The sequence below is a fragment of the Cupressus sempervirens genome, chromosome 1 (assembly GCF_028749045.1).
Source record: "Cupressus sempervirens isolate cs-2001-9-10 chromosome 1, ASM2874904v1, whole genome shotgun sequence".
Taxonomy (NCBI): domain Eukaryota; kingdom Viridiplantae; phylum Streptophyta; class Pinopsida; order Cupressales; family Cupressaceae; genus Cupressus; species Cupressus sempervirens.
Window position 1 is genome coordinate 676,312,564 of NC_143118.1, and position 18,983 is coordinate 676,331,546.

The following is an 18,983-nucleotide window of genomic DNA, read 5'->3' on the forward strand; positions in this document are numbered from 1 at the left end:
TTTGAGGTCTCACTGTACCCAAAAAAGTACCCCCTCTCTGTAGTCTAATCTAATTTTGTACATGTATCTCTAGGAATATGACAATATGCCAGATTCCTGAATATCCTGAAGTGGCCAACATCTAGCTTCTTCCCTGTAAAAGCCTCCTCTGGTGTCATCTTCCCTAGCACCTTGTGTGGAACTCTGTTATGGATGTAGATTGTTGTATTACATGCCTCTGCCCATAAGTAACAGGGCATGTCCTAGTCATGTAGCATAGCTCTTGATGCCTCTGATATAGAATAGTTCTTCCTCTCAACAACTCCATTCTGTTGTGGATTGTAAGCAATAGTCCATTCTCTCTTGATTCCTTCTCTGGTACAGAACTCTTGGAAGACATTTCCTTTGTACTCGCCTCCATTTTTTGGCCAAAGAACCTTTATCTTCTTTCCTATTGAGTTCTCCACAAGAGCCTTGAACTCTTGGAATCAACTAAAAACCTCATCCTTAGTCTTCAAGAAGTATATCCAGGTCTTTCTAGATAAATCATCAATAAAGTAACATAGTACTCATATCCTCTAAGAGATTGTGTTGACATTGGTCCACAAACATCTAAATGTACTAGATCAAGAACACCCTTCTAGATCTGGTGTCACTCCTTGGTAAAGAAGCTTTTGCGAACTTCCCCAACACACATCCCTTACATACATTGTCATGCTTTGTGCTCACCTCTAGAACACCTGTCACCATCTCACGAAGCAATCTAAGTGCTCCATGATGAATATGGCTCATCCTCTTATGCCATAGCTCTCCAAGATCTCTAGTATTATTGTTGCTCATGAGTGCCTTAGGAGTATCAAACTATAATCTATAAAGGTGACCACTCCTAACTCCAATAGTTATGGGTGATTTCCAATCCTTGTGCTTAATCAACACATGTGTCCCTTTAAAGAGTACATTATACACCCTATCCTAAAGAACAGATACAAAAATCAAATTCATACCTAAGCCTAGCACATACAACACATCACGAAGTGAAATTATCTTTCCATTCTCCCTCTAAAACTGAATAGTCTCTTTCCCAACTGGGTTGAGTTTGGACAAGTTTCCCATAGAAATCTGGATGTTGGTGTCCTCCTCCTTGTAACTAGAGAAGTACTCTCTAACTCCTATCATATGAAATGGCGCGCCACTATCTATATACCAAAAACACTATGAGGTTGAGCTAACCATACAAGCTATGAGTGCAAACCCATCTTCCATTCTACTGGAGAGTTCTTTCGCACTTGTTGAAGCTGCCACCTACTTCTTACCCTTCTTCCTCTTTGGGCAATCACTGACATAGTGGCCAAACTCATGACATCCAAAGCACTTGACCTTAGAAAGGTCCTTCTTCTTCTTCTCACTTTTTGAATTTGATCCTTTGCTAGATCTCTTCTTTGCTTTCCCTTTACCCACTAGGGCAATGTTCTGTTGTTCCACCTCACCTTTCTGACTCTTGTTGGCCCCATTGACAAGACTTAGTCTAAACTCCTCCTGAGTGAAATTAGTCCATAGTCGATCCCAACTCGATAAAGTATCTCATCCACTGACAACTTGAACAAAGAAACTCCATTGTTTAGTAAACCCATTTAAGGCTATTCTCACTAGCTCATCATCACTAGGGCTATCTCCAACAGTTGCTAACTCGTCCTTGACAAGTTTGAGCCTGGTGAGGTAACTTGTGACGTCTTCTCCCTGGTTTATTTGGGTATTCTTTAGCTTCTCTCTAAGAATCAACTTCCTATTGGTGGTAGCATTCTAGTATAGATTTAGAATGGTGTCCCACGTCTTCTTCATTGTATCTAGCTCTATGATATGTGGAACAATATGATCCTTGACACCATCAAGGATAATCCTCCTCGCCTTGGCATCATCCTTCTTATGTGCTACAAGGTGTGTTGCATTCGTTGGTACAGGTACAACACTAGTAGCATGATCCTTGATACCATTCTCTTCCAACAATAAAAAATTATGGCCTTCCAGACACCAAAATTTGAGGCACCATCCAATCTATCCTAATCTCTCAAACCAACTGAAGCCATCTCAAGGGATTAAAGCAATAATAAATCTAAAGAGATCAAAATTTCTTTCCTAGGGAAAAACTCTTCTACCCTTAACAATGCTCTAATACCATGTGAAAAATCAACTATTGCAATCACTGATTATTAATCTCCTATTGTAAATGATTATTAAACTACTGAAAACAAATTCCCAACTAATATCGAAAAATAACACAACTACAACTTCACTTATAAAATATAGAAAGAAATGTGCAACACAATGAGCATAATATTTCAGACAAATTGTTCCTAGAAAAACCCCTAAGGGAAAACCAGTTCTACAGATGAGGAATTATATTAAACTTCAGCAAATCAAGAGATACAAAATTCCTTGCCTCTCACTAGCAGAACTCTGACAACCTCCTAATTTCTCCCATTGATATTCTCCACTGCTAATCCCATGCTAACACTGCGCCCTTGCTAACATTGCAAGACTGTTTGCTAACACTGCAAACTTACAAACTCATTTGCTAGCACTACAAATTTTTCTCCAAACTTCTCTCTTGTTCTTCCAAATGCCCCTTGACCTCCTTTTATACTACTCTTGTTGGTAAACCAAAGGCCAAGATCGATTTACACGGTCGAGATTAAAACAACTTACCAATCCTAACCAAGTCGATTTCTAGTTGTTTCCAAAAGTGGTCAATTATTTAACAAATATTTGTCTCTAACCTAACCAGTTAGTTAGAAAAACAATTACTTGCTAAATAATAACAAATGGATGAACAGTTGTCCAAAGCTAACTAAACTAACACTGAGAGAGTCATGCCCTCATAAGGAAGACTTCCCTTGTTATATTCAATATGAAAAGAAACTTGAAGCTTCATGGAATCCAAGAAAAGAGGAGGTAGTAAGAGGTTTGAAGGAAACAATAAAGCTATGAACCTTAACCCCAATCATGCTTCAAACCTGAACAAAAAATATCAAATTATGCAATTAAAACTTATAAAATAACTTATACTTCAAAAACTTTTGGTTGCTATCTAATATTTCAAAAACTTATAAAATAACATAGTAAAAGCATGGCGTATAAAATAGTAAATATTATTTAAACAATCACTTCATTCGATATATCATAAAATAATGTTAAGCTATTAAGTGATTTTGAGATTGATTTGTGTGATCCTTCCCATGACACATAAGTAAGAATAATCTCTAAAAATGAAAAGTCTATATTGCAATTCTCATTTCCATCCAATCAGAATTTTAATCTAAATCAATAAAGATAAGAACCAATAACAAACAAAGAAACTAAAAAAATACAAACACTTGACATTAAATAATATACTTTTCATTCTAGAAGATCAACCTAATATACTATATTGTTATAAAACCAAATCTTTATTTAACTTTATTTGCATCCAATCAAAATTTTAATCTTTATCAATAAAGATAAGTACCAAAAACAAACACAAAAAAAGAGATCATAGAGTACAAGCACTATGAAATAATATACTTTTCATTCTAAGAGATCATCCTAATATACAATAGCATTATTAGAACCAAATCTTGTGTCACAACTTTCATTTCTACCCATTCAAAATTTTAATATCTTTCAATGAAGACAAGTATTGATAATAAAGAAAGACTTCTAAGGAAAAATAACTTGTTAAAAGACAACCAAAAAAATAAAAAAACATACTTTATCATTATAGAACCTATAGATAACACTTGTTAAATAATAATATCTTTTATTTTATTTAACCATGCTCGTCATCCTAGAACCTGGCCATGCAATTTTGCAGTGAGTCATCTTTTTAGGCTCACCACACAAGTAGCTATTGATTTGACATGTGGGGTAGAAACGGGTTAAAGCTCGACAGATTCCCATGTGCTGGACAGTTTCCATGCACTCCAAAATCACAGTTTGGATCTGCAGGCATTTCTTGAACTGGCCCGCGTGTAAATTGTAAGAATAGTTGATATTGATGACCCATTAATCAAAAACGACAAATTAATGTCCAAATTTGTATACAAATCGACTACCTCGCCCTTGCGTTTCTCATTACTGGAAATCCGTCTCGACTTATGTAGGCGATTGTCTGTCGGCGAATCCTTCTTACGAAGGTTCCAGTCGAATTCAAACGGCAAAAAAAGATGTCGAGCCGCTCTGAGAAGCCTCATGTTGTGGCGGTGCCATTTCCTGCACTTGGTCACGTTATCCCTTTCCTCGACTTCTGTAAGTTGCTGGCCTCGTATGGCCTCGCCGTCACTTGGGTCACCACACCTGCAAATGCATCCTCTCTCAATCCCCAAATTGCCCACGCCATTTCCTCTGGCTGCGACATTCGCCTCGCAATCCTTCCTACGCCAAAAGTGGAAGGCTTGCCCGAGGGAGCAGAAAGCTTCGAGCAACTTCCTCCCGACCAAGCTGGCCTAATTTTTGATATGGTCGTTAAGCTTGAAAATCCTTTCAACCATTGGCTAGAAGCCCATTTTCAAGGGGGTGATCAAGTTCCTGTTTGTATCATGCATGATGTACTTCTCGGATGGAATATGGAGTTTCCTCAAAAGCACAACATCGTTAGAGTTGCGTTCGATACATACGGGGCGTTTGCTTCCACTCTTCTGCGTTCTATAGCTCTTCCCGCCTCGCGCAACGCATGGGAGAAAGAAGGCGACTCTCTTCTTCTCAGTTTGGATCTCCCCGTTCCACTCAGATTAAGAAAGAACGAAATAGACCCATCGATGTTCGAGGATATCCCAAGGGAGAGAATAGGAAGGATACAGTCAGCCATCCGTGGATGGGGGACGCTCATCAATACGTTTGAGCAGCTGGAGTCTGAATATCTCCAACACTTGAGAAATCTGACAGGGAGGAAAGTGTGGTCTATAGGCCCTGTGCTTCCATCTGCTTGCTTTGAAGGTGCAGTGAAAGTCGGCACCCGAGGTAAAATGGCAGACATCAGTGAAGGTAAGCTTCTCCAATGGCTGGATTCTCAAAGCTCATGTTCAGTCGCTTATATTTCGTTCGGTAGCCGAATATTCTTGACAGATTATCAAATCAAGGAGCTGGCTTGTGGTTTGGAAGCCAGCGAACAGCCATTCATTTGGGCTATCAAAGTGTCCCCGGAGGTCGAACTCACGACGTCCGACCTGGCTAGCAGATATCTTCCAGAGGGCTTCCAAGAGCGCACAAAGAATAGAGGGATGGTCATATGGGGTTGGGCGCCGCAGCTCCTTATTCTCTCTCACCCATCTGTAGGAGCTTTCATGAGCCACTGTGGGTGGAATTCTATGCTTGAGAGCGTAACTCTGGGAGTCCCGTTGGTCACGTGGCCGATGATTGCAGATCAACACTTCAATTCCAAACTAGCCGTGGAATCTGGCATTGGAATACAAGTGTGCGAGCATATAAATGGAATACCAGAAAAGGAACGAGTGAAGAAGGGGATTACACTTGTTTTGAGCACAGAAAAGGGGAAACAGATGAAGAGAGAGGCGGAGAAGTTGAAGGACATGGCGAGAAAAGCTGTTGCATGTGGAGGATCTTCGAACGCAAACATGCAAGATTTTGTGAGCGACATTCGTAGGCTGCAGATGGCAAGAATTGCTGCACGAGAAGCCTCTTCGATTGGCCTAGAAGATGAATGTGTTCCGGAGATGATTTAAAGCTTGCCTGTTTCATAGCTGTTGTCAATTGTCTAGGCACAATAGAAAATAATAAATTTCAGCTTTAGTTGTAATAAGCTTGTTTTCAGCGAAGTTAAAAACATAAGCCAATGCATGGGCCAATTCTTTGAATGTAGACGAGATGTTTCTTTATTGATGCAGCAGATATTGAATCTCTGAACATTATAAAAAATAAAGGTGTTGTAGAGCTTGTCGGTAAGTTAAAATTTGTCAAACATTTGTCCTTATTTTTGAATTACAGTATACGTGGATATGGTATTATTATTATTATATTTTATATTTATAACTTTAAAAGTTCTCTGTTTTTTTTTTTGTTTTTTTTTATTTTGGTTAAGAGATTAATAGTTGCAGCATTAGAGCGAACATCTCTTTTTGGATATCCAGATAATACTACATTGATTTTAGTAATAGGTGCTTTAGATGCGCGGTTCTAACCTAATGTCTGATAAGAAAGATTCTGGTGATAATGACAACTAATTGAGTCAATTGTTTACTACTTTTAATTTCATAATTTGTAGTATTAGTTTCTTTATATAGATGGAGATCTATGTTTTCACTTGAATAAATATCCGTACTTGTCTTAATATACTATAGTACAATAATTAGTTTGTAGCACTTTGAAGTTGAAATTTGAAAATTTATTATTTTTACTTGTCTTAATATACTATAGTACAATAATTAGTTTGTAGCACTTTGAAGTTGAAATTTGAAAATTTATTATTTTTTTCTTTTAATTTGTCTATCGTACATTTGTTAGAGATTTTTTTTTTTCTGAAAAATAAATTTGTGGGATCTTTGACAAATAAAAAATGAGTAGAGGAATCTTTTTATGAGTTTCTAATGTTTTCAGCATTATTCAAATGTCTTTATATTAGGTTAAAGTTTAATTTAGAGTATTCAATTGTCTTTGTATTGGGCTAGAGCTTGATTTAGAGGGTTCATGAGTAGGCTGTATGTGGGTTGTATGTAGGTTGTATGTGGGTTATTTGGAGTATTCACATTGACATCCTAAAGCTTAATTTAGAGTATTTTAGTTTGGAATCCTATGTGGGCTACATTTCGTTTAGTTGAATCTTTTTTTTCTATTGTGTTTAAAGTCAAAGAAATACTTATAACAAAATCTTTCATTTTTTTGTATTGTTTCAACAAGTTTGTGAACAAAAATTATTCCTCTAATTTTGAAATGAAATCAAAGAATTGTGCTTCAAAAACCATAGTTTGAAGGGTTTTTTATTTTCTTAATTTGTTCACAAAATTTTGTGATAGGAAAATGTTTATTTAGTTTTTGAATAATTTTATCACTTGTCTTTTGTTCTTTTTGATACATGATTTCCATCACTAACTATCCTTAGAGGACACATAATCCTAAAGATGGGAAGAGGAAGTACTAGGTAGTGAGGGAGAAGCTGGTGATGGAGTCTCCATCTAAGGATAGTGCTCATCAAACTAGACATCTTACCAAAACAAGACCTCTCTGGAATCAAGATCAAACAACCTATACGCCTTCATATCCTCACAATAGCCAACAACTATTAGTGGTCATCTCTTTCTCTCCATGGTTTTCCTCTAAGCATTTGAATTAATGCCCAAGCCTCACTACTAAACTCTTAAAATGCAAAAACATCAAGCTTGACATGGGACCAAACCTCCTCAAGATTCAAATTTTGTAATGTCTTATGAGGTATCCAATTCTTAGTGTAGTTATCACAATTCACTACCTCTTCCCAGAAAGAAGGTTTCATGTCTCAAGATTGAATTGTACAATTTTCCATCTCTCGAAGTGTTCTTCTCATTCTCTTAGCAACTCCATTCTACTGAGGAGCATGGGGAACTATATGTTGATGCAATATATCCTACTTAATGCAAAAATCATTAAAAAAATGATTCACATATTCCCTCCTATTTTTAGTGTGTATCTACCTGACAAAACACCAAATTGCTTCTCCACAAATGTCTTAAAGACTCAAAATGAATCAAAGACATCATACTTGTACTTCAAGAAGTACACCCATGTGCATCTTGAGAAGTCATCTATCAAGGTGAGCACATAACAAGCACCAAAAAAAGGAGTGGAAAATGACAAGATATCACTATGTATCAACTCCAATGGTGCCTTAGCACATGAGATTCAACCTATCGGAAAAGGATCTCTATGATGTTTTCCAAGTGCACAACCTTGACAAACACCATTAGTGCAAGAGATATGAGCAATCTCAATCACTAACTCCTATGCACTCATCTATTGTAGATATTTGTAGTTAACATGACCAAAATACTCATGCCAAAGCTTGCTAATTATGTCTGCATGATAAACAAGAGAAACACTTGTAGAAGCAGAGCTCTTGAAGCCATCAAACTAGTATAAGTGAGACTCTGAATCAACACTCCTAATAGCAACAACAAAATCAAAATCATGGAGGTCTCAAATAACCACATCCTGTGGTGTGAACTCAACTATCTTATAGAACCAGAATGGAAAATCTGATAGATAGATAGGAGGTTTACGGAAATGGCAAGAACTAAGAGAATGTCTTGTAGAGAGACATCCTCTAATGAAATAGTACTAGAACCTATAACTAAATGTTGTGCTAATTCACCAACAATAATCTATTTACTGAGCAAGTGAGGTAACCAAAATAGGTGTATGTCATATGGTGTTATGCACCTGAATCAATGATCCATGTAGAAGTGAAAGATAATGCTCATGCAAAAAGAGCATGGTCTTTCCCTATGAGAGTAGGTGAACCCTACAAAGAAGTAATAATGTGTTGTTGCAAGGCTTCTTCTAGAGCCTCAAGACATTTCGAACCCCTAGAAATTGGATGTCCTTTCTTGCCACCAAAATTGCAAGGTTCACCTGTGAACTTCTTAGTCTTGGAGGAAGACTCACCAAACTTAGAATTTCTACCTTTGGGAGTGGATTTCTTAAACTCTGATTTATGAGGTGGCTTGGAGGAAAGCTCAAGTTGCTAGCTGAATCTATTCTAGGATTTTGCTTCTATTCCCCATTGGAAGTTTGAGAAACCAATACTTGATTCTTAGATCTAGATAGAGAATCCAACTGTGTAAGATTATCTTTCTCCCTACTCAACCATTCACATAACACCTCAAAAGTGGGCATCTAGAATTTCCAACCTAATGTATCCATGGTAGAGTGGAAGGTAGAGGAGAAAATCTTTAAAATTTTCCTCAAATCTTGGATAGAATTAGATAGATACAAGATACACTTTGTGTCAATATTATTCTTTCCACATTCCCATAACAAAGATCTTTGCTGCTTGAACTTCATTAAGAAGTCCTTAATAGATGGAAAATGATATGGTATAAAAGAGGTAAGCCCTACCTAATATGAAGTGCCCTAAACTCATTAATTGTACCAAATAATTGTTGCAACTTAACCCACATCTCTCGAGGAGTATTGCAATCATTAAGGTGAAACTACAAACTATCAATTACCTATAAGGAAATCAACCCCATGGTCTCATCCATCTTGTTTGTATGTTGCATGACCTTAAATTCTTGAGTCAACACTAGCTATACCTCATTCAAACAAGACCATAACCCTTGTGATCTAAGAATGCAAGTCATACGTGCTTTCCAGAGATGGTATTTATGTGGAGTAAGTAGCTCAACTAAAGTGGAACCTTCCATGCTACAAGTGGTGGCTCAATTGCTCTAATTTATTATTAAATTATTATGTGATCTTTCAAAATTAGATAGAAGATGCAAAAGGGGTTTTTGTTTTGTGTTTTTTAATGCTAGTTTTCTAATATAAATGACAAAAAGAAAAGAACCCCCACCCCCCAACAATGTAGATAATGAAACCCCAATACGAGGAAGACAAATACAAGAAAGAGAGTGAAAAAAGGCTTCAAATGAGTATCATGTGTACCTTTGAGAAATTGTGATAAAAAATGAAGATATCTAGAAAGAGATCAAAGAGACCTTTCTAGTGCTTCTCCTGGATTAAAAAAATGAAGCAAAAATGAGCAAGTTATGCCCCCTAGAATGAAAAATTAATCATTTGTTGTTTACTACAAAAATAGGTACCTTATTGGAAAAACTCACCAATAAAACCTACACCACTATGTACGTCTTGAAATTAACTTTTTGATGACATCTTATTAGCCCAAAATGATATTGTATGCTCAAGTTAGAGCCCAAAAAACCTACAATTACCCTGTTGTGAAAAAAATAATTGCAAACCCCCCTAACATGCCCAAAAATCAGCCCCTTGGGTGCTCATGTGATCACAAGTTGGACTTGCTAGAGTAAGAGTGAGTGTAGGGTGGTGGTGTCAGTGGTAGTGGAGTGGCAGTGGTAGTGGAGTGGCGATGGCCGCAAAGTGGAGGGATCTAATGGTAGTGAAGCAGATGGAACCTAGTGGCAGCATAGTGGGGTTTGGGCAATGTGGGGGTCATTGGATGGAGTCCAGGTAGCTGCTCGGTGGTGTAGTATTATTACTACCGGCCGTATTTTTATGAAACACATTGTTTTATATATTTTTATTTATTTATAGTAAAAGAATGCATCAATTTTCATGCCGAGGGTTGTATAGCCATGGTATGCAATTTTTTTTTACCTCCCCTATCAATTGTGGCCAAAATTGAAGTATTTTAAATATATAAAAAAGGTTTTGACATGCTCTAAATCCAATCGTGAGATCTATTTAGACTTAAAGTGCCCCAAATTTTAGAGACCCCCCATATTTCAACAAAACAAATACCAAAAAAATGTCATAGCAGTTCTATAAAACCCTCGTTCTTCTATTTTTCTTCAAAGAAAAACAAGCCACAGGAGATCCAACTCTGATACGATGTAAGATTTGATAAAAAATAAATCTACTAAGTCTAAGAAACTTACATGCAAAACCTATCAGAAGGAAGAAATTTGGAGAATAAATTAACAAGGGTTTTTCTCTAGCATTTAATGATCATAGTAACTATGATAAAAACAAAATAGTGTCTATAAGGAAATAAATAAAACTAACAAAATTAGATAGCATGAGACTTTGCAATTCTATCATAGTCCTTGGAAATATTTTTTAGCATTCTTGGGGTGAGTCTTCAGTATCCTCATCATGACATTGTTCAACTCTTTGCTTCTTCTAATATAAGAGCATCCTTGGTTCTTAGAAATCATGCATCAACCAAAAATATTTTCTTTTAGTTTTTTCTTGTTGAGTTCTATCTATTTGTTTCTTTTGGTATCTTTATGAGTTGTCACATTCACTTTTGCAAGCCTTGTGGAACATTCTTGGAATCATGTTTGATCTTTGTCTAGGTTTGCACCTCAATTCAATTCTTCTTAGTGAAGTTCTTTCATATTCTTACTTAGACCTATTTTTTCATGTTCTACAACTATTTGGAGTTTCTTGATATTGTGAACCATTTTCATGGTTTGTGAATATATTTGGCTAATTTTTCAATTTTCTTAAACTCTTGACTAACCTACCTATTGGAATTTTATTGGGAAGATGAAATACTAGGGGGGGTGAATCAATATCACAAAAAATTTTAACCTTCAAAACAACTTAGTTGTAAGCACCATATAATCCATTTCAAGTATAGATATAAACTAAAACTTTAAATGCTTAAATAGATCTGACTATGTATCACATCCATCAACATGAAATTGTAAACACATAACACATAAAATTTTGGTTACCTAGAAACCCTCCAAGGTGAAGGTAAAACTAGGGTGGGGATGACACCCACAAATATTCACTACTACAGTAACAAAGTTTGCCTATTAGGGCTTCAAATTTGATCACTTCCAATGATCTACCCTATGAGAGGTATTCCCTATTAAGATCTTTACAGGTCTATTAAGTCTACCTTGATTAAAGGATTCAAAACATACAATGAAGTAAGGACACTATTAAGAGATTTACTTAGGTCTGTTCGGACCACTCTATTAAGATATTTACCTTGATTCACTTGCCAAAATGATTTAGTACCTAATCCTTTGGTCTGCATTTACAATGTTGATTACGAATCTTCTCTTTCTAAATCTTTGATTTGATCTTCTATCTGATATATCTTTACTTTTCTCTTCACTACTTCACTTGGTCACTAAACTCTATTACTTCATGCAATTTTGTTTTTTTCTTCCAAAACCTTACTGTTTCGCATATTGATTCACAATACTTTGCTTCATTACAAAATAGGGTTTGGAATTGCTCTTATAAAGACATCTATAGAGTCTTCTAGAATTGGATCAACAATCTAGATGTTTCCTTTTAGCCTCTTCATCTAATTGGTTGTCCCTTCTTCATAGGGATTGATGATCCACATCAAATATGTGCAACAACCTCTATAACAAACTCTATGATCATAAATTATTATTTGCATGTTGATTCAAAATGGTTTACATCAAATTGTGTGTCATTTCAGACATTCTTGTTTAAACTATGTTACTTGACACATACTAGCTCTGATGCTCGGTCATAATTGTTTTTCTTACCAATACTCGACCTTGACTAGCTCCACACCTTTTGTATGACTGGAAATCTATATGTTATGTTTTCTCAACATTTATTGAACTTGTCTTTCATAGAAATACTTAGTGACCAAAGACTTGTCTGGCTCTTATAGAGCTTGACATGTACAAGATTATTTACAAGTCTTTACAAATACATGACTCGGCCTATATAGAGTAACTTGATCACAGTGGCCACCGACCAACTCTGCCTTATATATGACTAAGTGTTTGACACTAATAGATAATAAAACTAGAGAGATCAACAATCTCCCCCTTTGACATTAGTGGAAAAAACACTTTGTGATGAATACATCATTACAATATTCAAAAAATGATAGTACTCCCTTGATGCTTATGACTTGGTCTATGTAGGACTCCAAAACTTGTACAACATACTCATATATACAATACATATATTATATTGTATGACTCAAATAGTCTGATGTTGTATTCCATGCCTTTGTGTTGACTTTGTTTCCCATCTGAGCTCTACATCTATGAGTTGATCATTTTTAATCAATCTTCTCTATCTTATCTCATCTTATCTTATCCCCTTTGATTTTGTCACTTATGTTTTTTGTTTGGGTTGGAAGGATGGAATCAAACCATATTTATCAATGAATGACTTATGAATTTGGATAATAATGGAAAGAGCATGATCCCATGTGGTTCTCATTGATTCCAAGACTTTATTCTTAATCTCCAAATTGGCAACAAAGTCAATTAAGTTGTCAATAGTAGAAAGATTGTGATCAGTTTGCACCAAAAATTTTGCTAAAGCTAATTCATGTTGCATAACCTCCAAATGATGTATTAACATGGATTGTAAAGAGATAAGTTTGGCCCACATTAGGTTTTCTAATGTGTGCAGATTGTCCAACCTCCCTTGTGCAAATAATAATATATCATAATGCATTGAATTGGATTCAACTAATTGAGAGATAGAATGTCCCAAGGATTTCAAATAAACCTCAATCGTTTGAATACTAGCCTGAAATTCATTGGTGAATATAGGCACATCACAAAGAATATTGTATAGATCTTGCATTTTCTTAATAATTTCTTCCAAATTATGTACAAGTGTCAATAGTTCAACCTTCCTTACTGCAATTACAGATTAAGTTTTCTCTCTTATCTTCTTCTCAAACTTTTTCTTTGACCAGGCCATTAATTTTTCATTTGTTTCTATATCCTCAATATTGACTTTTTCAACAATTTGCACTAACCGAGAGATAATAGGGGCTTTTTAATTGATGTTATGAATATAAAATGAATCAACAAATATATATTTAATATCATGTAGTACTTGTCTTTATTTTTTCTCTCTTCTCATCTCCTCTTGTCTTTTCTTTCTTGTCAAAATGTCTTGCAAGATTATTGTTAGTTCAAATGTGAGATTCTTCAAATCCCAATCAAGAAATTCAAATTACTTCATCCAAGGTATCAAACTTACTTTCAGAACTTATTTTCTTCTTCTCATTTCCCTTTTTGGGGGTGTTGTTGCTCAACACAACTAGGGCTAGAGTGGGTGAAGGGGTTTCACCACTCAGTTTATCTTATGCATTAGCGATAGATACAACAACAGTAGTACTCAAAATATTTTGTTCTATAGTCGCTTGCACCTATTGTACAATTGTGGGATCTGACGTAGATAGTGAACTTGTACAATGGACACAGACTATGACACTTTAGTCTTGCCTCCTTCCTTCTCTTTTTCTTTCTACTCTATCTCTTTGTTTCCCTCTACTAGAGGTCCTAAGACGTGTGGTCCTTCTTGACCTATAGTAGACTTATCTACATTTAGTTCCTTATCCTACTTGCTATGCTCATATGAAGCCTTAGTTGCTTCTTTTTCCATTTCTGGCTCCTTGACATCTATAATCAATGTTTTAGTTTGTGAGGCTTGTTGTAGTTGTTGCTCAGTTTGTTTGATCAGTTTATTGAAATCAACAACTTGGACTCGAATTTTTCCTATTCTCAGATAGTCCTTTACTTTTTGAATCACAATAGTGTTAGGTGTGGTGGCATGAATAAGGGATACATTTCCCTATGATCTTGCCATGTTTGTATCTTCTTCATTGTTGTGATCATCCTCAATAGTTACAAAATCTTTTTCACTCTCTTGTACCTTTTATCTAATGGCCACCTCCAATGTATCAAGATCATTATATACATATTTCTCAATTACCTATTCTACCCCCTTACATTTTTCATTCTTGTTAATGTCTTTAGCAACTATTAGTCAAAAAATGCTTTTCCACAATGCTTCTCTTTGTTTTACAATAGCCTCAATTTATGTTGCAAAACCATAATTTCTTTATACTTAGGAACCAGTCTATTCCTATACTTCTCCAAAAAAAAAATGTGATTTTATTAGTTGCTAGTTAAGGCATGATATTAGCTAATGTTCCTTCTCTTATTTGCCTCTCAGTCTTTATTGCATGTTTTCATTTGGCATCAATTGTGCTATACATTTGGAATATTATTTCCTATCTCTATAGGTGTTGTCTACAATTTAGCCATCATATCTAACATGGCTTTTTCGACCTTTGACTTATCATTTGCACTCAATGTATCATACTTTATGAATTTAAAGATTGATAAGCCTACAGAGTTTATAAGATTTTTGCATACCTCATCAATAGTATTAGGATTTATATGTGCAATGACTTGGCAATGACCTAGTTCATCAGATTTGGTTTTCTCTACATCTTCTTCTTCGTCATCTTTTTGTGTTATCATTTTTCTTCTCTTTAGTTGACCTTTGTGTTGGAAATATTAGAGGAGTAATTGAGAGGAGAGGGATGAATCAGTTACCACAAAAATAAATCCTAGATCCCTTAAATGTCAATACAAAACAAACTCTATGAAAACTGAACTATGCTAAAGCTTGACAAACACATAGACAAAATGTTGTGACTTGGTACCACTAAAATAGCTAGGTAAATGAAAATCTTAAGATATTATCTTTGATTAACATTAGTTTAACTTAGTTGAAAATACACAAGAGAAATAGTATGAACACATTTGACACCAAGATTTAACGTGGCAACTTAATTTGGGAAAATCCACCAATTACAACTAGTTACTAATTTTCACTATTTTGAAGTGAGCCTTGTTAGGATCCAACCCAATTAAAGGTTACAAAACACATTGTTATGTGTGACCCTATTAGGAGTGGCCTTGTTAGAGGTCTTTTGATAATTCAATAGAAATGTGACCTTGTTAGAGGATTTACAAATAGTTGTTAAGCCAACTTTGTTAAGAGATTTAGATCACTAGTACAATGGTTAAAAAGTAACTATGAGATGACCTGATTTCTAATGCAACTAAATTGTTGATTATAGATCTCAATTTTGGCTTTTATACTTGATCCTTCTTGATCGAATGTATCTTTGTATCTCAACAAGGATATTTTGCTTATCCTTCTAATTTGTTTCCTCTTAGCATCATCAAATCTTCAATTATGTTCCACACATTCAATCCTCAACTTGACCTTATATTTATATCATTCATATTGTCAAGTTAGCTTGAATACAACTTAGAATAATTAATATTCATCTTCTTAGTTGGCTAGAACCAATAGACAATTCAATTAAACTCAATATGTGAAAACAAGAAAATCCTTCGTTAGCCGATCATGCTTGGTAGATACTAACTCAAAGCGATTTTCTTGTGTTAACCAAGTGAACTCGATTAACACTACATATTCACAAATTTCCTTTGCTAATGGAGTGAGCTCAGTTAACACTGGTTCCATCCAACATTTCCTTCATTAACCGAGTGAGCTCGGTTAACACTCAACTTCTACAAACTTTCCTTTGTCACCCAAGTGAACTCGATATACATCGTCTTCTGAACTAGGCAAATCTAATGCTCGATAGGCACAAAAAAATTTCTTCAATGCCTTATTGAGCTTGGCATACACTGAGTAGAAATGATATGACATATTGTGTAACATCAAAGACAATACACAATTAATTAATTTTTTCAACAATCTCCCTCTTTGGCATTGATGGCAACACAACATGTCATAATAAAATTTTTAGAGAAAGAATAAAGTAAGAAACATATCCTTAGTTTCATTTTGATTATCATCCATGAGAACTCCCTCTATCAGTGTGAACTCCTTCTGCCTTCAGTTTCTCCCTTTGTCAGAAAACTTTTTCCTTCAACTTCTTCTTCTAATAGCAAACTCTTTCTTTGATATTAGACCAAGTTCATTCTCCCTTTTTGACATCTCTTTATCTTTATAAAATTTCTATGAGATATGACAACAAACTTATCCCTCTTTGACATCTCATTCCAAAGACAATATCAGTATATATCAATGTACCTAATGTACTAATTCATTTGCAATATGCCCTTTGTTCATACTACACCAACTAATTAATCTTCAACATGCTTTAGTTGATGCATCACTAAACTTCATTTGGTGAGATTCAAATAAGGGAATGACCCCTAGCTTGCCTCTAAGATAGAGAAATGCATCCTTAGGTAATGGCTTGGTGAATATATCAACAATTTTTTCTTTAATATTCACATATTCCAATCTTACTTCTTTATCGTGTACCAATTCTCTTAAAAAATGATATTTTATAGCAATGTGTTTTGTTTTGGTATGCATCACTAGATTCTTTGATATATTAATTGCACTGGTGTTATCACAGTATATAACCACTAGATCCTTAATTTATATCTTCATACCTGCCAATAGTTGTTTTAACCAAACAATATTAGAACAATTAATTGTTGTTGCCACATATCATGCCTCTATTGTGGACTAAGAAATACAAATATGTTTCTTGCTTGTCCAAGACACTAGTTTTTTATCAAGAAAGAATGCTCCACCACTGGTGCTCTTTCTGTCATGAATACTTTTGACCCAGTCAACATCTGTGGATACTTTTAAATCCAAATTGCCTCTTATTTTATACCATAAACCATAGTCTTTAGTACCTTTCAAATATCTCATGATTCTTTTGATTGCCATCGTGTGATTTTCTTTGGGATTTGTTGAGAATCTTGCCACTATACCGACTGCTAATGTAATATTAGGCCTTCTATGCACTACATACTACAATTTTTCAATCATTGTTCTATATGTGGTCTAATCTACCTCTTTAGAATCATCATTTTAAAAAAATTTATGTCCATTAGTCATAGGGGTTCCAACTGGTCTTGAGTCTTCCATTCCAAATTTCTTTAGTATCTCCTTCATATATTCAGATTGAGCATTGTCAATGTACCATCTTTCTTTTGTTGGATCTTTTGCACAAGTCATCATTTCTTGTGAATATAGTGTCATCCACAAATATTTCTACCAACACAATCTTCTTGTCTAGTCCTTCTTTGATATACAAACTATTGTTATCATTTGTTCTTTGAAAACCAATTTGTATCAAGTAGTTATGAAGTCTTTCATACCAAGCTTTGGGAGCTTGCTTGAGACCATATAATACTTTTTGTAATTTGTAATCCATATCTCTTTTGCTAGGATCTACAAAATCTTCACATGACTATAAATGGAAATAGTGATTAAAGTTACAAAGCTAAAATTCAGAAGAGGTTATGTATCATGCCTTTTGTATTGAGGAGAAAAGATCTACAATTGATAACTGGGGTATGCCCCTTTTATAGTTGTAATAAAATAGGACTAAGGTTATGAGCAAGACTGGAGATTTTCTTCTCCATTCTTGCCTAACAGTGCTCGTTTAAATGGAGTTACTCTACTATAATTTTTAATTTAATATAATCAAAGGCTTTGGCCATTTAATGATATATAAAAAAAAATTCTTACTATTTTTTATGACATTTTTCTAACAACATATAAACTTTGTTTTATAGAGCTCAGAGTCAAGAATATTCTCATGTAGAGTTTATAGTGTTTTAATTAGATATAATATATTGTAATTAAAAAATTCCAGAACCATGTATTTTAACACTAAAAAAGATGTCAGTTTTGAGAAAGAAAAAATATTAAATCATATTAAAAAAATCTAAAAATTATATGACATTCTAGATGAGAGAGTCCTCTTCTAGAATGTATAATTTTTCTCCTAGTTAGAATAGACTTGTTTTGAAAAATGTGGTGGGAGATGAAAACTATCGATTTCAGGCAAGTTGAAATTTCAATCAGTATAACACAGAAAGTATAGGTCTAAAGCTAATTTTTATTTTTGATTGTTATATATATATATATATATATATATATATATATATATATATATATATATATATATATATATATATATATATATATATATATATATATATATATATATATATATATATATATATATATATATATATATATATATATATATATATATATGTTATCTATAACATAGTGTGAGATCAAAGGGAAATAAGTTTATTTCCATATAGTTTTTTGGTGGGAACTAGACCCCTAATTTTTAGCATTTTTTAGCACCTAAAAAATTATCTATAAAAATAAGGAAATATATATCAATTCTTATTCCAAATAATTATTAAAAATTATAATCCTAAAATTCATCCATTTGTACAAATTTCATTAGTTTATTTCATTTCCAAATTCAAAATAATAATACCAATTTTATGTCATTGAAGGTGAATAGTTGTACTTTTGTTAGCCTTTTCCTTTACAAAAGAGTGACACGGGTTTGTGCTTTTACCCCTTAGGGTTAGGTCATATTCATTGAATCCTTCCATCACTTTGTCTCCACTTTTGTCTTCTAGAAACTTCTCCAAACTTCTCATTGAGTTCATGCATAGAAACACTCAAATACGGTTTCCCTTGAATTA

The 18,983-nt window shown here is 34.4% G+C and overlaps 1 protein-coding gene across 1 annotated transcript; it reads left to right on the forward strand.

Annotated features, from left to right (window-relative positions):
- The first annotated feature begins 4,550 nt into the window (after positions 1-4,550).
- LOC149579684 (scopoletin glucosyltransferase-like) lies at positions 4,551-5,693 on the forward strand. The gene has a single exon (XM_089812122.1). The coding sequence runs from the start codon at positions 4,551-4,553 to the stop codon at positions 5,691-5,693; it is 1,143 nt and encodes a 380-aa protein (XP_089668248.1).
- Positions 5,694-18,983: the final 13,290 nt, after the last annotated feature.